Below are 17,885 nucleotides of genomic sequence, written 5' to 3'. Positions count from 1 at the left end.
TGTGTGTGTGTGTGTGTGTGTGTGTGTGTGTGTGTGTGTGTGTTCTTGAACTTGCTACATACTGAGGACCATTTTGATCATTTTCCCTACAATGTGAGGACTTTTTTTGGTCCTCACTTTTTTAGAAGCTTACCAGTTGGTTTTAGAGGTATGATGTGAATCAAGTTTTAGTTAGGAGTAGGTCAGGATTGGTTAGGGTTAGGCATATTGGAGTCTGAAAAGTGAGTGGAAGTCAATAGAGGGTCCTCCCTATTATAGAAAGACAGATGTGTGCGCGTGCGTGTGTGCGTGGTACAATCCAAGACCTCAGTCCAGAGGCCTGATCCAGACCTCGTTTTGGAATCGGTGGTTCTGATTCAGGGTCTCCAGACCAGCTGAAAATGGGGTTTCCTGTGGATTCTGGGTGGTTTTTGACCTGGTTTCTCAGGTTCGACTGGGTCAGAACCAGTTCACTGGGTCAACAGATGGGAGCATCTGTCCCACCACGCTGGGGATGAGGTTTGATCACCATAATCAGTAAGCGATCAGTCACGTGATCGTCTGTAACAGAAGTTGGATACTCAACTTTTTTTATATTGTCTGTGTGTGTGTGTGTGTGCGCGCGCGCGCACGTGTGTGTACAGTATGTGCGTGTGAGTGAGTAGTCTTCCTGGTTCTACTCGGCTGTTATTTGTCTTCTCTTTTAGACTTTCGTGTTATATTTTCGGTTCTGTTCAGACAGAGTTGGTCATGCGGACCGGGTAATCGCTTTAGGGTCAGTTTACCGGTTAGTACTGGTTAACTCACGGCTCTCCGGTGAGCTAGCTGACAGCGAAAGGTTTCCTGTCACCAACAGGTAAGTTGTCTCATGATGTCATTAAATGTTCTGGTAGGTTCGGAGTTAAACTGGTTACTGTTCGGTTAAAACCGGTCCAAATCGGGCTCGGGGTCTTGTTCTACGTTGCTTGTTGCCAGTTTTTTACTCTTCTTCGGTGTTTATAAACTTTGTTAACTACTAGCTGGTGTTAGCCTAGCTTGCTGCGCGGCTAGCAGTGTGGGTCTTTCCAGACCCCGTTTACATTTTGTCTGATTAAAAATGTTCTGGCTCGCTGACGGAAAGCCAGTCCAGTTTTAACTCAAAAACTCAGCTGTCACTGGTAATATGGAAACATTTCATCATTCGGCTAAGATAAAAAACAGAAGGCAGCTATTTGTAAATTCCAATAAACTTTACCTACATTGCTTCGTTAAGTGCAAGTATGTTTCTGAGTCACAATCGTCAAATAAAACTGATGGTTTGTGAAAAGCTGAATCATTTATAACCGCTGATAGTTGTGTTTAGTTTGTCACTTCCAACCATGTTAAGCTGTTAGATTTTCACTTAAACCACCTAAATATGGCTCGACAGGTCGCTGTTTGTAAACAATCCTGACTTCCGGTTAAGGTTCTGATGAGATGATCAATCTAGAATCCCAAATCTGGTTCACAACCACTGACCTAGACCAGAGTCCCAGCTCGAGTTATTCTGCCTATCTGATGACCCGAAGGAGTTTTTCTTTGACCTTTGCCTGAAGTTTGACTGGAGGTCAACCGATTTTGGGTTTTCAATTGATGCAATGTGTAGGAGCCGACTGCGATACTGCCGATTTTTGTGGACCGATTTTCATGGCCGATATCCAGACATTTTCAACCTTATTTTCATTCTAAAATGTCACTAATAACATCAGCTGATGCACTAATTTTCTGAATCAGTTTTTAAACTTTATTAATTAACTGTTAAATCTGAACTCTGTGCAAATAGTTTAAAATCAAATATAATTTAGAGTATCTATTATGCAGATGTTATTAGTGAAAATTAAAAAAGTACATTGAGTTCTGCAACAGCATTGGGCATCCTGAGTATGTGTCTGACTTTATATAGAATTTACTAAGGACAAGTGTCGGCTGATGCGGATGTATATAAAAATGATAAATATCAGCTCGATATATCGGTCTACCCCTAATATTCACCCAGTTTTAATTGTGGTACCAGAACATTTTCAGGTGACTTCATTTAACTTTGTCCCCCGACCACTGAATCACGCAGGCAACAAGTGCTTCCTAACTGAAGACGTGAGTCTCTGGTGACAGCAGCCTCTCAGACAGCGGTTCTGAAAGAAAGAACACAATAGTTTACCAAATCAACCAGAACTGTGAGTCTGGATCAGCTGATCTGAGGCATATCGGAATCTTTGGTGGACGAGGGGACACTTCTTTTGTATCTTCGCCACAGATCTTCCCATCGCTCAGCTGAAAGGCAATAAAACTTTTGCCTTACCTCTGTATCACCCACAAGCATGCTGATTTTGACCTCAGTGAAATAGCATTTATTTTCTAAGCCTCACGGTTGCCATGGTTACCCGTGAAAATACCACAAATGAGCCAGCATATATATGTGCAGAATCTTCATACAGTACTTTCAAAAGTGATAGACCGATAAATCGGTTGGCTGACATACCTCTTTAGTAGAGTCGATTTAATGTCAGGCACATCCACGGGCAGCCTGGTGTTTCCAAATTTTATTTCATTGAATATTAATATTCCTGGACAAACATCTGCAGAATAGATGATCAAAAACATTATTGATACCTGTTCACTATATAAAATACCAGTTTTAGGTTTAATACTTGGTATTTTTATTGATTTGTTACATAAACTTTGAACGTGATCTCCGGCTCTTGCTGGAGCGGTTCGCAGCCGAGTGTGAAGCAGCTGGATTGAGAATCAGCCCCTCTAAATCCAAGACCATGGTCTTGAGTCGGAAAAGGGTAGAATGCCTTCTTCGGGTCAGGGAGGAGGTCCTGCCCCAAGTGGAGGAGTTTAAGTATCTTGGGGTCTTGTTCACTGGTGAGGGAAAACTGATCGATTGGTGCTGTGTTTGTGTTGTACCAATTTGTCGTGGTGAAGTGAGAGCTGAGCTGGAAGGAAAAAGTGGATTTACCGGTCGATCCACAATCCTACCCTCACCTATGGTCACGAGCTTTGGAGTAGTGACTGAAAGAATGAGATCACGGATACAAGCGGTCAAAATGAGTTTTCTGCGCAGGGTGTCTGGGCTCTCCCTTAGAGATAGGGTGAGTAGCTCGGTCATCCGGGAGGGGCTTTGAGTAGACCTGCTGCTCCTCCACATTCATAGGAGCCAGTTGAGGTGGCTCGGGCATCTGATTAGGATGCCTCCTGGATGGTTCCCTGGGCACGTTCAATCAGGAGACCTACAGGAAGACCCAGGACGCACTGGAGAGACTGTTTCTGTCATCTGGCCAGTTTCTCCAAGGGAATCCCATGGCACTCTGTCTTGGGATTCCCCTGGAGAAGCTGGCCTACGTGGCTGGGGAGAGGGAAGTCTGGGTCTCTCGACTTAGGCTGCTGTCCCCACAACCAGACTCCGGATAAGCGGTAGAAAATGGGTGGATGGATGTTAAACTTTAGTTTAACGTATTTGATTTTAGCAAGGCTGCACTTGCTCGGCTTCAGCTTGCACAAAATGCTGCTGCTAGATTCCTGACCGGCACCAGAAAGCGGGAACACATCACGCCTGTTTTGGCCAATCTGCACTGCCTTCCGTTATCTTTCAGTCGGCTTTAAGGTACTTGCAGGTCTGTGCTCCAACTTATCTGTCTGATTTACTCACCCGATACAACCCATCACATGCACCTAGGTCAGCACAGCAGGACTTACTCGTCATTCCACGAGTAAAGTGCTCGACTGGAGGAGGCAGGGCGTCCTCAGTTTTGGTCTTCCACTCATGGTCAGACAAGCACCCTCACTGACGGTTTTATAGAGTCCGATGACGAATCACTTTTATACTGTGGCGTTCCCTCAGCACGTGAGTTAGCCATGTTTTTAGATAATTTAGCTAATTTGTATCCAGTTGTTTTTAAAGGGGCATTATGGACGTTTGACAGCCAAAACATGTATAGAAATAATAAATGTCTTTTTCATACATTCTCCTGCAATGCCCTGGTCCTGTAGAATGAGCCCTGGCATTTTTACTGTGATTGCCTGTTTTTCTGTAAAATCACAGAAAAAGAGAGATGCTCGGGTCGAGCAGGCTGCTTCATGCGCGTTCACGCTCAGGCATCGCCCGTAGCATTTGCTATCAGTAGCTTTAGCAGCAGAGAGAGAGGCAGTGCCACTTTGTCGCTGTTCCTAACGCCTAGTGACAAAGCTAGCTACATTTCTGAGGACCCTTAGCTACTTTCTGTAGAACTTTCTTCTAGATATTTCCTGCAAATCAGCAACTAAATAGCCATTTTCACTCTGAACCGTTCTTTGAACGTTGTTTCAGCTGTCATCAAGGATGTAAATGTTACAGATGCTGTGAATGTCACTGGTGTGTAGCTCACCTAAGATGTCTGACTCTCATGCAGAAGACCTGGGTTTGATGCTGGATGTGAAAATAGTTCATTTAGAGATTCTTGAGTTTGAGTTTCTTTTTTACATTAATGGTATATTTTTTACAGAAAGAGGCCCACATTTTTATTTGAGACTCGCCGAACGGCATTGAATTCACAATAAAACAGATGTGGGTTCAACTTTCATTTTGGAACAATTTTTCAAGCAAGGGAAGGGAATGATCTGAGCATGCAGGAGGACTGACCCATCTTAAACCTTTGTCGGCTGTGCTGAAGAGAAAGCTACAGAACCAAATTATTTAATTAATTAGCTGTGCGTTCTCCTGTCCTCTGTCCTCCGGGTTGCACACACACACACACACACACACACACACACACACACACACACACACACACACACACACACACACACGGGACTGTCTCAGCTGTTATTTTCGTTAAGGAGTGTGCACGTACAGCATGCGCGTCTCGTGCACGAGCCTACTATTGAAGCTGCCGTTACACTTTTGGCCTGAGGGGGCAATCGCGAGCATAAAAATTCAAAACTCCATACAGTCCCTTTAACTTACTTTATCTTGTTTTTTTTTTACCATCATTCTTCAATTTTATCACCTGCTTTTATTTGTTTTTATGCATATTGTTTTATTGTTGGCCATTTAATGGATCAGTGATGTTTTAAAATTTTTATGCATGTGCAGAGCTTTGGTTCCCCTACTGGCAGATGGAAAGTGCTACATAAAGATGATGGTTGATTTTAATACTGAGCAGTGCACAGAATTAGGATTCAAGAGTTGGCTAATTTCAGTGTTCAAATACCGATTCAGCTCCAGAAATGTTTTGGGTTCACTGGTATTATTGGTGACATTTTTATACACAAACGAACTGGAAGACACCTAGAAATTGGCTGTGGGCCCAAAAATCGGTAGCACATATCGGCCATCGGCCGACCACGACGTCTACATGCCGGCATTGCTACTGGCAATAGAAAAAAACATATCGATGGATCTCTACTTTGCGTTGAGCATTTATGGCAGATCAGGGTGTAAAGGAGGTGGAATGTGATCCAAAAAGATCTGAACATGTTTCCAGGAAGAGTGTGATTTATAAAGCAGGAATTACATGCAGCTGGGCATAAGCAGAGTTTCATCGGTCCAAAAATTAGTTTGTGGTAGCACTTTTGTTTTTGTAGTTTTAGTAAAGATTCCACGCAGGGTTTTATTAAAAAAAGGCACCCAGTAACCCACTTATGGTTGGATCCAGACGTTCTTCATCTAAATGGATCTGATTTTAAAATGTTCCTGACCCGTTAGATCTAGGGATGCAACGATACCACTTTTTTCCAAACCGATACGATACCGATACTTGGATCTGAGTACTCGCCGATACCGATTACCAATACCGATACTTCTACCACACAAAAAAATGCAATGATTTGGAATACAGATTTTATTTTCTTCTCTGCTTTCAACGGGAAAAACACGTGAGGTATATAAAAAGTAAAATATATGAATGGAAATCGTCACAAAACTAATATTAGGTGAACAGAAATGACAAGTTACAGTGAAGCCATTTTCAAGCAACTGCATTGGTATCGGTTCCTGGTACCGGTTCCTGGTATCAGTTAACTTTTACCGATACGATACTAGTATCGGTATTGGCACCAATACCGATACTAGTATTGTATCAGTGCATCCCTAGTTAGATCTGGGGATGTCCCGTTCCGATATTGTATCGGATATCGGCCCAAAAAAGCTGTATCGGATTATATCGGACTGCATCAAAAATCTCCGATATAAGCAGTCCGTTCTGCTTTAAATTCCATTGCGGCAGTTCTATCCAGCAGCGCCCAGATCCAGCATGCAAAGTCCACGTGATCAGAACTAGGGATGTCCCGATCCGATCACATGATCTGAAATTGGCCCCGATCATGTGGTTTCAGACTGATCGGGACTCGGGCTTTACTTCCCGATCCAAGCCCCGATCCGGAGTTGGATACTGGGTTCAAATTACAGGAGAGCAACTTGGTTTTCCTTAAAGGTTGTCAGGCTCCCCTGATGCCCTTAACTTGCACACCCAGAAGGAGCACAAGAGAGATCCAGTTTCTCGTCATCGTCGTCGTCGTCGTCTTCCTCCGCTTATCCGGGTCCGGGTCGCGGGGGCAGCATCCCAACTAGGGAGCTCCAGGCCGTCCTCTCCCCGGCCTTGTCCACCAGCTCCTCCGGCAGGACCCCAAGGCGTTCCCAGACCAGATTGGAGATGTAACCTCTCCAACGTGTCCTGGGTCGACCCGGGGGCCTTCTGCCGGCAGGACATGCCCGAAACACCTCCCCGGGGAGGCGTCCAGGAGGCATCCTGACCAGATGCCCAAACCACCTCAACTGGCTCCTTTCGATCCGGAGGAGCAGCGGTTCTACTCCGAGTCCCTCCCGAATGTCCGAGCTCCTCACCCTATCTCTAAGGCTGAGCCCGGCCACCCTACGGAGGAAACTCATTTTGGCCGCTTGTATCCGCGATCTCGTTCTTTCGGTCATTACCCAAAGCTCATGACCATAGGTGAGGATTGGGACGTAGATCGACCGGTAAATCGAGAGCCTGGCTTTCTGGCTCAGCTCCCTCTTCACCACGACAGATCGGCTCAGCGTCCGCATCACTGCAGACGCCGAACCAATCCGCCTGTCGATCTCCCGATCCCTCCTACCCTCACTCGTGAACAAGACCCCGAGATACTTAAACTCCTCCACTTGAGGTAGGACCTCTCCCCCGACCCGGAGTTGGCAAGCCACCCTTTTCCGGTCGAGAACCATGGTCTCAGATTTGGAGGTGCTGATCCTCATCCCAGCCGCTTCACATTCGGCCGCGAACCTGCCCAGCAAGAGCTGAAGGTCGGAGCTGGATGAAGCTAGGAGGACCACATCATCCGCAAAAAGCAGAGACGAGATTCTCCTGCCACCAAACTCGACACACTCCACACCACGGCTGCGTCTAGAAATTCTGTCCATAAAAGTGATGAACAGAACCGGTGACAAAGGGCAGCCCTGGCGGAGTCCAACCCTCACTGGGAACAGGTCCGACTTACTACCGGCTATGCGGACCAAACTCACGCTCCTCTGGTAAAGGGACTGAATGGCCCTTAACAGAAAGCCACCCACCCCATACTCCTGGAGCGTCCCCCACAGGGTGCCCCTGGGGACACGGTCATAAGCCTTCTCCAAATCCACAAAGCACATGTGGATTGGTTGGGCAAACTCCCATGCCCCCTCCATCACCCTTGCAAGGGTATAGAGCTGGTCCACAGTTCCACGGCCAGGACGAAAACCACATTGCTCCTCCTCAATCTGAGATTCAACTATCGATCGGACCCTCCTCTCCAGTACCTTGGAGTAGACCTTTCCAGGGATCCAGTTTCTACCTTTATTATATTATTTATAAGGACTCAGCGTAGCGGGGATTCTTCTGAGCAGAGATGCAGAGAGCAGCAGGCAGACTGCTGATCATTCATGAACTGCAGCTGCGTTCTGCACACGGCCACAGTAACATTTTCTAAGTTTCTAACTGGCGTCACCAAAAATATATAATTAACACACAGTCGTTCGTGTCCGCTCATTTTCTCTGGTAAGTTCTGTCTGTGTTTGAGCATGACGTGTGGACGCGCTCGCGCTGCAGCGCTCGTCACTGGCGCAGCCGGGCAGCGCCGCGCACACTCCGCTTTTTTTGCGGTCAATAGATGAATTTGATCTGCTGGTTAAAAGTTACTTGTGAGGTGAAAAAGAAGGAAGCAGGCAGGAGTTTTTCTGGAGGACCGGGAGATGCTGGAAGATCAGAGGCAGACGGGACAGGAAGATCAGAGACAGACAGGACAGGAAGATCAGAGACAGACAGGACAGGAAGATCAGAGACTGACAGGACAGGAAGATCAGAGACAGACAGGACAGGAAGATCAGAGACAGACGGGACAGGAAGATCAGAGACAGACAGGACAGGAAGATCAGAGACAGACAGGACAGGAAGATCAGAGACTGACAGGACAGGAAGATCAGAGACAGACAGGACAGGAAGATCAGAGACAGACGGGACAGGAAGACAGGAAAATAAAAACCAAGAAAACAAAACAAAGTTCCTAAAAAAATAAAATGTAGGTAGATATATCCCACTACACGTTTGTACCTGTATGAAGCAATAATTTATCAGCATGTAGTATTTATATAGTTGATACAATTCAGATCATCTTCAAAACTCCGTCCCATGTCCAGGGGCGTATCTAAGCATTTTGGGGGCCGAGGCAAAATAGACCCCTGCCAGGTATTTTAAGTTGAAGTTCTATCTGTTTTTATATTAGACCTTTAATATTTGCAATAAAGTCCAAAAGTGAAGAATTTGTTATTTATTGATTCTTCAAGCTACCTCACCGAAGTGATCTGTTGTCAAAAATTAAAATAAAAGGTAATTAAATACAAAATAAGGAACATTCTGGGACTGTTTCTTCCTTTTCTTTCTTTATTTTTTTAATGTATCGAAAGTATCGGATCGGGACTCGGTATCAGCAGATTCTCTAAATCAAATGACTCGGACTCGAGGGCAAAAAAATCCTGATCGGGACATCCCTAATCAGAACAGTGTTTGCTAGCAAGGAGCAATTGTCGGCCACGTGGCAGTATTTTTTTGTTGAAGTCCAAAAAAGACAGTTTGGCTCAGGGCAACACTTGTCGTGCACAAGTTTTCGAAGATTGAACAGAACCGGGCAAGTTTTATACGTCCACCTTCAATGTGCATTTGAAGCAGGATCACAAAACATTACATGAGGATTTCTGCAGTGTGTGAAATTAAAACTTTAGACCAGGGGTAATCTGGGTCTCCAGGATTACCCCCGGTCTAATTCTGGGCCTGGAGGTCCGGTATCCAGCACGTTTTAGTGATTTCTCTGATTCAACACACTTGATTCACCTGTGCGGCAGCTCATCAGGCTCTGCCGAAGCCTGTTAATCACCTGCTGATTAAAGTCAGGTGTGTTGAAACAGTTAAAACTAAAACGTGTTGGATACCGGACCTCCAGGCCCAGAATTGGGCTTTAGGCACAACTTGTAGCAGTTGGTCAGTGAACAATATTGTGTGTTTTTCCTTATGTCTCTTCCCTCAGCGGTTCACATTTATGCAACCAAAGGTTATTAAAAAGTCACTTGATCAAGCCTTTTCTACATTCTGCACTACGAAATAGGTAAAAGTTTGCATGATTTGTGCTGATATCACATCGGATTGATATCGGTATCGGTCAATACCGAAGGCTGCGATATCGGTATCGTATCGGAAGTGGAAAAAGTTGTATCGGGTTAGATCAGATTGATTCATTTCATAAATGAAGTGTGTGTGTGTGTGTGTGTGTGTGTGTGTGTGTGTGTGTGTGTGTGTGTGTGTGTGTGTGTGTGTGTGTGTGTGTGTGTGTGTGTGTGTGTGTGTGTGTGTGATCAGCATGTTTGCATCCTGCTGTAACTGGTTGTGTATGGACTCGGGTGACGTGAGTCCATCGAGTGGGCCTGAAAGACGACATCAGTCCTTCACAAACTCTCCACCTGAGCACACCTGTAAGGCCTGTGGGGGGGCCTTCGACACGCCTGCCAAGAAGGTAAGTCACCTGCTGAGTCCTGGGTTTCAGATTTTGTGTGGGCTGGCAGCAGCTCCCCCTGCTGGAAAGACTCGGTAACACAGAAACCTTGATGTGGTTCTCCAGATCAAATCACGTCTCACCTGTCTCTACCTGTCCCCTAGCACATGTGTGTGGACTGTAAGAAGAACTACTGCTGCCGTTGCTCTGCCCAGCGGGAGCTCCGTCCCCGTCTCTGTCACACCTGTCAGCGTTTCTACGGGAACCTGTTGCAGCGAGCGGAGCTAATGAAGCTGAAAGTAAAGGAGCTCAGGGATTACCTGCACCTGCATGAGGTCTCCACTCACCTGTGCAGAGAAAAGGTGATGTACAGTATCTTGTTTTCACAGTTTCAGCGACGCTTAAAGAAGCAGACACTTTATCCAGCCTGGACGGGTTTAAGTGGACGTGTGAGGGTCGTACCTGCAGTCTGTCGTCATAGTTGGTTGATTCATGAGACAAAGGAGGTGTAACTGGGGCTCTTGGGACATGCACACACACCACAGGTAACCCAGTATTTCTTGTTCCTCAGGAGGAGCTGGTGGAGCTGGTCCTGAGTCAGCAAGCATCACCTTCCAGCAGCTTCACCCCTGATACACCGATAATTGACCCCGCCACAGCAACCTCTAACCTTCCTGACGACCTCCTGACCTCCAACCCTCCGATGCCTCGTATTTCTGACCCGCCCACTGATGTGCCCATCCCTGCCTCTTCCACTCCAGAGCCTGAAGCCCTACTTCCTGAGTCAGAGACTCCGCCCCCTGAGCCCACCCTGCAGGATGAAGACCAGGTAACACCTGAACAGGTTTCTGAACAGAAGCTGCGATGTTTACGTTTGTAGCTGATGCTGTAGCTTACGGCGTACAGGGATATCCATAAGGGTTCAGATGGAGGCAGTTGGACTTCTTTGGTTTCTTGAAGACGTTTCGCTTCTCATCCGAAATTTTCTCAACTGGAAAAGGGTGGCTTGCCAACTCCGGGTCGGGGGAGAGGTCCTACCTCAAGTGGAGGAGTTTAAGTATCTCGGGGTCTTGTTCACGAGTGAGGGTAGGAGGGATCGGGAGATCGACAGGCGGATCGGTTCGGCGTCTGCAGTGATGCGGACGCTGAGCCGATCTGTCGTGGTGAAGAGGGAGCTGAGCCAGAAAGCCAGGCTCTCGATTTACCGGTCGATCTACGTCCCAATCCTCACCTATGGTCATGAGCTTTGGGTAATGACCGAAAGAACGAGATCGCGGATACAAGCGGCCGAAATGAGTTTCCTCCGTAGGGTGGCCGGGCTCAGCCTTCGAGATAGGGTGAGGAGCTCGGACATTCGGGAGGGACTCGGAGTAGAACCGCTGCTCCTCCGGATCGAAAGGAGCCAGTTGAGGTGGTTTGGGCATCTGGTCAGGATGCCTCCTGGACGCCTCCCTGGGGAGGTGTTTCGGGCATGTCCTACCAGCAGGACCACGGGTCGACCCAGGACACGTTGGAGAGGTTACATCTCCAATCTGGTCCGGGAACGCCTTGGGGTCCTGCCGGAGGAGCTGGTGGAGGTGGCCGGGGAGAGGACGGTCTGGAGCTCCCTAGTTGGGATGCTGCCCCCGCGACCCGGACCCGGATAAGCGGAGGAAGACGACGATCTGAGGAGCTTTGTCAATTCTGACTGGAAGATGTAGCTGTCTGTTATTTAACGAGCCGAAACTACTCCGGGTACTGCTCCTCTCCACCCCCTGATGAGTCATTAAGTGAAACGTCTTCAAGAAACCAAAGAAGTCCAGTTGTCTTCATTTGAACCCTTTTGGATTACCGTGACCTGGACGACTGAGAACCTTCACCAGCAGACAGCGTACAGGGATGTTCCTCCAGAAAGTAGAAGGTTCCGTTGTTGGTTCTGAGTGGGTTTGGGTGTTTCTGGTTTGGAACAGTACTTCATTAAGTACAAATGAAAAGCTTTTGTTTGGTTTTGTCCTGCTGGCTCAGAACTGGGACTCGGAGGAAGCGGCGGTATCTGGACGACGGGCCTCGTTGTCGGACCTGAACAACGTAGAGGACATCGAGGAGCTCAGCGTGCGGCAGCTGAAAGAAATCCTCGCCAGGAACTTTGTCAACTACAAGGGCTGCTGTGAGAAGTGGGAGCTGATGGAGAGGGTGACCCGACTGTACCAGGACCAGCAGAACCTACTGGGTCAGTAAAACACTAACACAGAACTGGACCTGACCTGAGGGCAGTGAGCCGGCCAGAACCGGATTTAGACTTCATAATCCCTTTCTTGTTCTTTTCTTACACAGTTTAGTAAAAAGACCTTTTTTTACCTGTCGTGTTTCAGCTAGTTTACCTAGCCACCATCAGAGATCGCCGTGTTGGCGGTAGGGGCTGCATGACTTCATTTTTTTTTAAAGGGGCATTACGGAAGTTTGGCAGTTTGCCTGTTTTTCTGTAAAATCACAGAAAAAGAGAGATGCTCGGGTCGAGCAGGCTGCTTCATGCGCGTTCACGCTCAGGCATCGCCCGTAGCATTTGCTATCCGTAGCTTTAGCAGCAGAGAGAGAGGCAGTGCCACTTTGTCGCTGTTCCTAACGCCTAGTGACAAAGCTAGCTACATTTCTGAGGACCCTTAGCTACTTTCTGTAGAACTTTCTTCTAGATATTTCCTGCAAATTAGCAACAAAATAGACATTTTCACTCCGAACCGTTCTTTGAACGTTGTTTCAGCTGTCATCAAGGATATAAATGTTACAGATACGAAAGACATCACTGATGCTTTAGCTCACCTAGTAAGATGTCTGACTCCCATGCAGAAGACCTGGGTTTGATTCTGGGTGTGAACATAGTTCATTTAGAGTTTATTTTTTACATTAATGGTATTTTTTTTGCAGTAAGATGCCCACATTTTTATTTAAGACTCGCCGAACGGCATTGAATTCACAGATAAAAAAGATGTGGGTTCAACTTTCATTTTGGAACAATTTTTCAAGCAAGGGAAGGGAATGATCTGAGCATGCAGGAGGACTGACCCATCATAAACCTTTGTCGGCTGTGCTGAAGAGAAAGGTACAGAACCAAATTATTTAATTAATTAGCTGCGTGTTCTTCTGTCCCCCCCCACCCCCACCACCACCACACACACACACACACAGGACTGTCTCAGCTGTTATTTTCGTTAAGGAGTGTGCACGTACAGAATGCGCGCCTTGTGCACGAGCCTACTATTAAAGCTGCCGTTACGCTTTTGGCCTGAGGGGGCAATCGCGAGCATAAAAATTCAAAACTCCGTAAGGTCCTTTTAATCAAAGTGCATGATGTCGTAAATACTCTCGATTTAGCATGAAGCTAATTTCCCGACCCAACCCCGGACAAGTGGATGAAAATGGATGTATGGATGTTGGTTTTTACAGTTTTTGGTGAACATCAGACAGTTTATTTGTGGTGTCAGACATTGTTCTCCGGGCCATTTTAAAATATTTGACGAGGCGTGTTCAGGGTTTCGCTCTAGAGTCCTTTCACTGGACAGAAATCACGGCATCATCTGTATACATTATTGTTTCCTGTGACCCAAAGTTGAATTTGGTGCGATTTAACAGAAAAAAAACATTTCTAGCTATTACAGATTAGTTGATTGTAATTAACAGAAACTAAATTACAAAAATTAAAATACAATAAAAAATCTATAAAAATGTTGTCAAATATCCTAAAAAAGAAATACATCCAAAAGAAATGAATAAATAAAGGTAAAATTTAAGTCAATATCAAGTGTCTATAAATTATGACATGAAGGTCTAAGTAGAAGATAATCAATTTTTAGAGTGCAAGGAGCTGGTGTCCACATACGTGGATGCAGGGCCCCAGGAGGTTCAGTTCAGGGCTAACTGTCGGATCATTTTGAAAACAACAAGGGTCCCAGAACTAAACCTTGTGGTATCCCAGCATTGTAATTAAGGTAGCAGGATTTATTACCGTCCAACTTTGAGATCTTTTGGATAACCATGATGTAAACCAGTTTATCTTTTCCCTTGGAATAGTTAAATATGTAAGCTTGTTCAAAAGAACTTAACGATTAACATGCTGAAGGCCTTCCTCAGCTCCGACTCATGGAGTTTATCCAGCAAACCTTCATCGTTCTCAGTGAAGAAACGGCGAACTGGCCCGGAGGCCAGAGGACAGGAGAATGCGCAGCTAATTAATTAAATAATTTGGTTCTGTACCTTTCCCTTCAGCACAGCCGACAAAGGTTTATGATGGGTCAGTCCTCCTGCATGCTCAGATCATTCCCTTCCCTTGCTTGAAAAATTGTTCCAAAATGAAAGTTGGACCCACATCTTTTTTATCTGTGAATTCAACGCCGTTCGGCGAGTCTCAAAAAACAATTTTGGGCATCTTACTGTAAAAAAAATATACCATTAATGTAAAAAATAAACTCTAAATGAACTATGTTCACATCCAGAATCAAACCCAGGTCTTCTGCACGAGAGTCCGACATCTTACTAGGTGATATAAAGCACCAGTGACATCCTTTGTATCTGTAACTTTTATATCCTTGATGACAGCTGAATCAACGTTCAAAGAACGGTTTGGAGGGCGATGCCTGAGCGTGAACGCGCATGAAGCAGCCTGCTCGACCCGAGCATCTCTCTTTTTCTGTGATTTTACAGAAAAACAGGCAATCACAGTAAAAATGCCAGGGCTCATTCTACAAAACCAGGGCATTGCAAGAGAACGTATGAAGAAGACATTTATTATTTCTATACATGTTTTGGCTGTCACACTTCCATAATGCACCTTTAATTTTGTTTTTGAGGTGGCGACACCTGATTTGATAATGTTACTGTGGCCGTGCTCAGGACGCAGATGTCTGGAGCGCATCAGCGATCGGAGCTTTGCATGAGCAAGCTGGTTATGGTTGGGATGGGGGTGAGGGGAAGGTTAAATTGCAAGAGGGTAAAGGTCACAATTCGGTGAAATGTCCGTTTTACCGCGGGTGTCAGATACCGACGCTCTGGCACAGCACGTTGCCTCCCGACGTGCAGGAGCTCGTCACCTGCTGTCTTTTCCGAGGACTGCATCTTGTCGGTCATTATCGCGTGACAGCGACTAGTTGATGACAGGCATAAAAAGTCACTACAGAGCAGTGAAGTCGACTAGTCGACTAGGTGATACAACCCCTAGTTGGCGGCGTCAGTTCCTTTTATCTGCGGTGTCGCCCTTCGCCCGCGTCCTCCTTGCTGATGACACTTTCCCATGTGTGAATGTGAATACTCCATCGTCTCTGTTCATGGTTTTGTGCCCACGTCTTCTTTTTTCTATCGCTTCTTTGATCCATCTTTAGTATGGATAAAAGGAAGTGACGCCACCAACACCGGCGATCTCTGGTGATGGCGAGAGAAACACGTCAGGTAAAAAAAAAACTATTTTTACTAAACTGTAAGAATAGAACAAGAAAGGGATTACGAATAAAAACACGGAATGAAAGTACAAACGAATTTAAACGTTCTCTCTTAAAGTGATGAGTTATCAAGCAGCTTTCAGGCTCCGCCCCCTTAGTGAGGACGCACTATCAACATCAGTGTGAGACAGTCACCTGATCAGGTGATCAGTGTGTCACCTGACTGGCTCAGATCAATGAAATTTAGTTGACTTTAATTCCAGCTAAATGAGTTTAGCTAGAAAAGTGATGATGTCCTAGTGATGTCATTTGTCTCCTCTTTTAGCTGTGACCTTGGTCAATGCTGCAGGTGAGTTTCTGATTTTCTATCAGCTTTCTTCCAGTTTCTAAAGCATCAGATGGGACTGTGTGTCCCGCTTTTGTCCTCCTGCAGACTGTAGTGAGAGCGGTCACGGATCAGCGCCACCGGGCCTGGAGGAGAACCTCTGTAAGATCTGCATGGACTCTCCCATCGACTGCGTCCTGCTGGAATGCGGTCACATGGTCACTTGCACCAAGTGTGGGAAGAGGATGAGCGAGTGTCCCATCTGCCGCCAGTACGTCATCCGGGCTGTGCATGTGTTCCGGTCATGAAGTCAGCCGGGCCCAGGTACACCAGAACCCGCCCAAAAATCTAAAGGAACATTTTTAATGAGAGGCGGTGGCGTTTCAGTTTGACCTGTCTGACCCTCCCACCACCACCACCACTAATGAGACTAGAACATCATCAAAGGGAAATTCTGAGTTCATCTAAACTGTTTCTCTGGAGTGAATGAAGTGTTTGGTACTGATTGGACCTTCTGTGCTGCTACGAGATCATCTCCCAGTTTGTGAAGTGAAACCGCCGAAGAAACGAGTCGGGAGCCCTCCAGCGACTGATCTCCGTCTCTGACCCACTGTGTGTGTCCCAGGCCCCGTCTGACCTGCAGGACCAGATTCATCAGAACTGCACTCACCATGTTGCCTTAATGCTTCTCTGCTGGACTTAGCAGTCAGCAGAGTTGTGACTGGATCCAGATCCATCAACACAGAATTCAAAACAACCTCCTTCATCTGTCTTCTCATTTTGTCTTAATAAGTCCCAGAAATCTGAGGTGTCTCCCCCTGGTGAACACCAGGGGGAGACATTGTAATGTCTCTTCTAGTGAACTCAACTTTAGCCCCATTCCCACCTGTACCGGGTCGGCCCGGGCCGGGTAGCATAGGTTGTTTACATATCTGGGTGGCCTGGAATTTTCCCGGGCCAACCAAGGCTCATTCTCGGCCCTCTTCCCGAGGGGTACTGCTTCAGGTCGACCAGGGCCAACACGCCCACTGCTGACTGCAAATTCACACCTTCCATTAGAGCAAGCCTCTGATTGGTGGGTAGAATCAGCCCACATGGGCTTAAGGCAAGGATGTGTGGAATCAACCGGGCCAGGCTGGGGCCGACTGGGGCTACCCGGCCCGGGCCGACCCGGTACAGGTGGGAATGGGGCTTTAGACACCTTCTAGATCAGGGGTAGGCAACTCCCTTCTCCAGGGATGTTTTAGTTGTTTCTCTGCTCTAGAACCACCAGTATTCTGCTGTATCAGTCTGTTCTGGTTCTGTTTGTTTTTGTTGTTTTCCATTTTTTTATTTTTCATACTCTGATGATTAGGTTTTTAATTTTATTATTTATATGGACAGGTGAGATGTCTTTTTTTGTTCTGGAGAAAAAGGGAAGGGTCGGTGACATCAGAACCAACACAGATGGCCTAAAGGGGGGGCAACTCCATCTGATGGCCCAGGACCCGACTCCTCTAAAGTTCAGATTCATCTGAACAGCCGGAGAACACAAAACCTGCTGTGTGATGTTTTGGACCTGAGAGTTAAACCCAGATTAAGTCGTGATTTTGGGTCAGTACCAGCCAGTTCTGAGTGTCAAGCAGAACGTTTCCCTCATTGCACTAAAAACTTTTCATGCCGAAACACTTTAAGCTTTGTGGCTCCGTTAGAAGTAACTGAACTGGGTTTTCTTTGTTCTGATGGATGCCATGTTCCAGGTGTCAGAGCCCTCTACTGGGTTCTGCAGCCATGGGAGTTCTGGTTCTAACAAAGCCTTCTGTAATCAAATGTCCCTCCTGCCACCTTGTCCTTGGGCCAGCTAATGCAGAACTGGCCCCTCAGTCACCCACTCAGAATCTCTTCAGTCTGAGTGATCAGATGTAAATGTGTCCCCATCAGATCATCAGAACAGAAGCTGGTACCAGGCCTGAACACTACCTGAGGGAGAACTGTTTGAACTTTTTGATTCTTTTGAGTTTGTTGAATTTTTTTCCTGAGTGGAATTTGTAATAAAATTGATCTGGAATCATCTCTGAGTGGTCGTGTTGTCGGTTCTCTCAGCTGAACCAGGTTCTGGACTTTTCCCCAACTTACAGCTGAAGCAGAAACAGAAAAGTCTGACTGGTGTCCACTGAGAGAATTTACCTCCCAACTGTAAAAAAAAA

General features: G+C 46.4%; 1 protein-coding gene across 3 annotated transcripts; it reads left to right on the top strand.

Moving 5' to 3' along the window:
- Positions 1-69: 69 nt before the first annotated feature.
- rffl (ring finger and FYVE-like domain containing E3 ubiquitin protein ligase) lies at positions 70-17,751 on the top strand. Of its 3 annotated transcripts, none has more exons than XM_054742384.2 (7): positions 70-516; positions 9,837-9,990; positions 10,134-10,331; positions 10,541-10,798; positions 11,974-12,178; positions 15,700-15,723; positions 15,808-17,751. In XM_054742384.2, exons 1-7 carry the CDS (start codon positions 494-496, stop codon positions 16,005-16,007), a joined length of 1,062 nt encoding a protein of 353 aa, XP_054598359.1. In that variant the 5' UTR covers positions 70-493; the 3' UTR covers positions 16,008-17,751. The 3 variants fall into 3 exon arrangements, with proteins under 3 accessions (XP_054598359.1, XP_054598360.1, XP_054598361.1); XM_054742386.2 differs by lacking the exon at positions 70-516 and adding an exon at positions 598-835; XM_054742385.2 differs by lacking the exon at positions 15,700-15,723.
- Positions 17,752-17,885: the final 134 nt, after the last annotated feature.

This window comes from Nothobranchius furzeri, chromosome 13 (genome assembly GCF_043380555.1).
Source record: "Nothobranchius furzeri strain GRZ-AD chromosome 13, NfurGRZ-RIMD1, whole genome shotgun sequence".
In the NCBI taxonomy this organism is placed as follows: domain Eukaryota; kingdom Metazoa; phylum Chordata; class Actinopteri; order Cyprinodontiformes; family Nothobranchiidae; genus Nothobranchius; species Nothobranchius furzeri.
The sequence above is the reverse complement of the archived record's forward strand: the minus strand, read 5'-3'. Positions and strand labels throughout refer to the sequence as shown.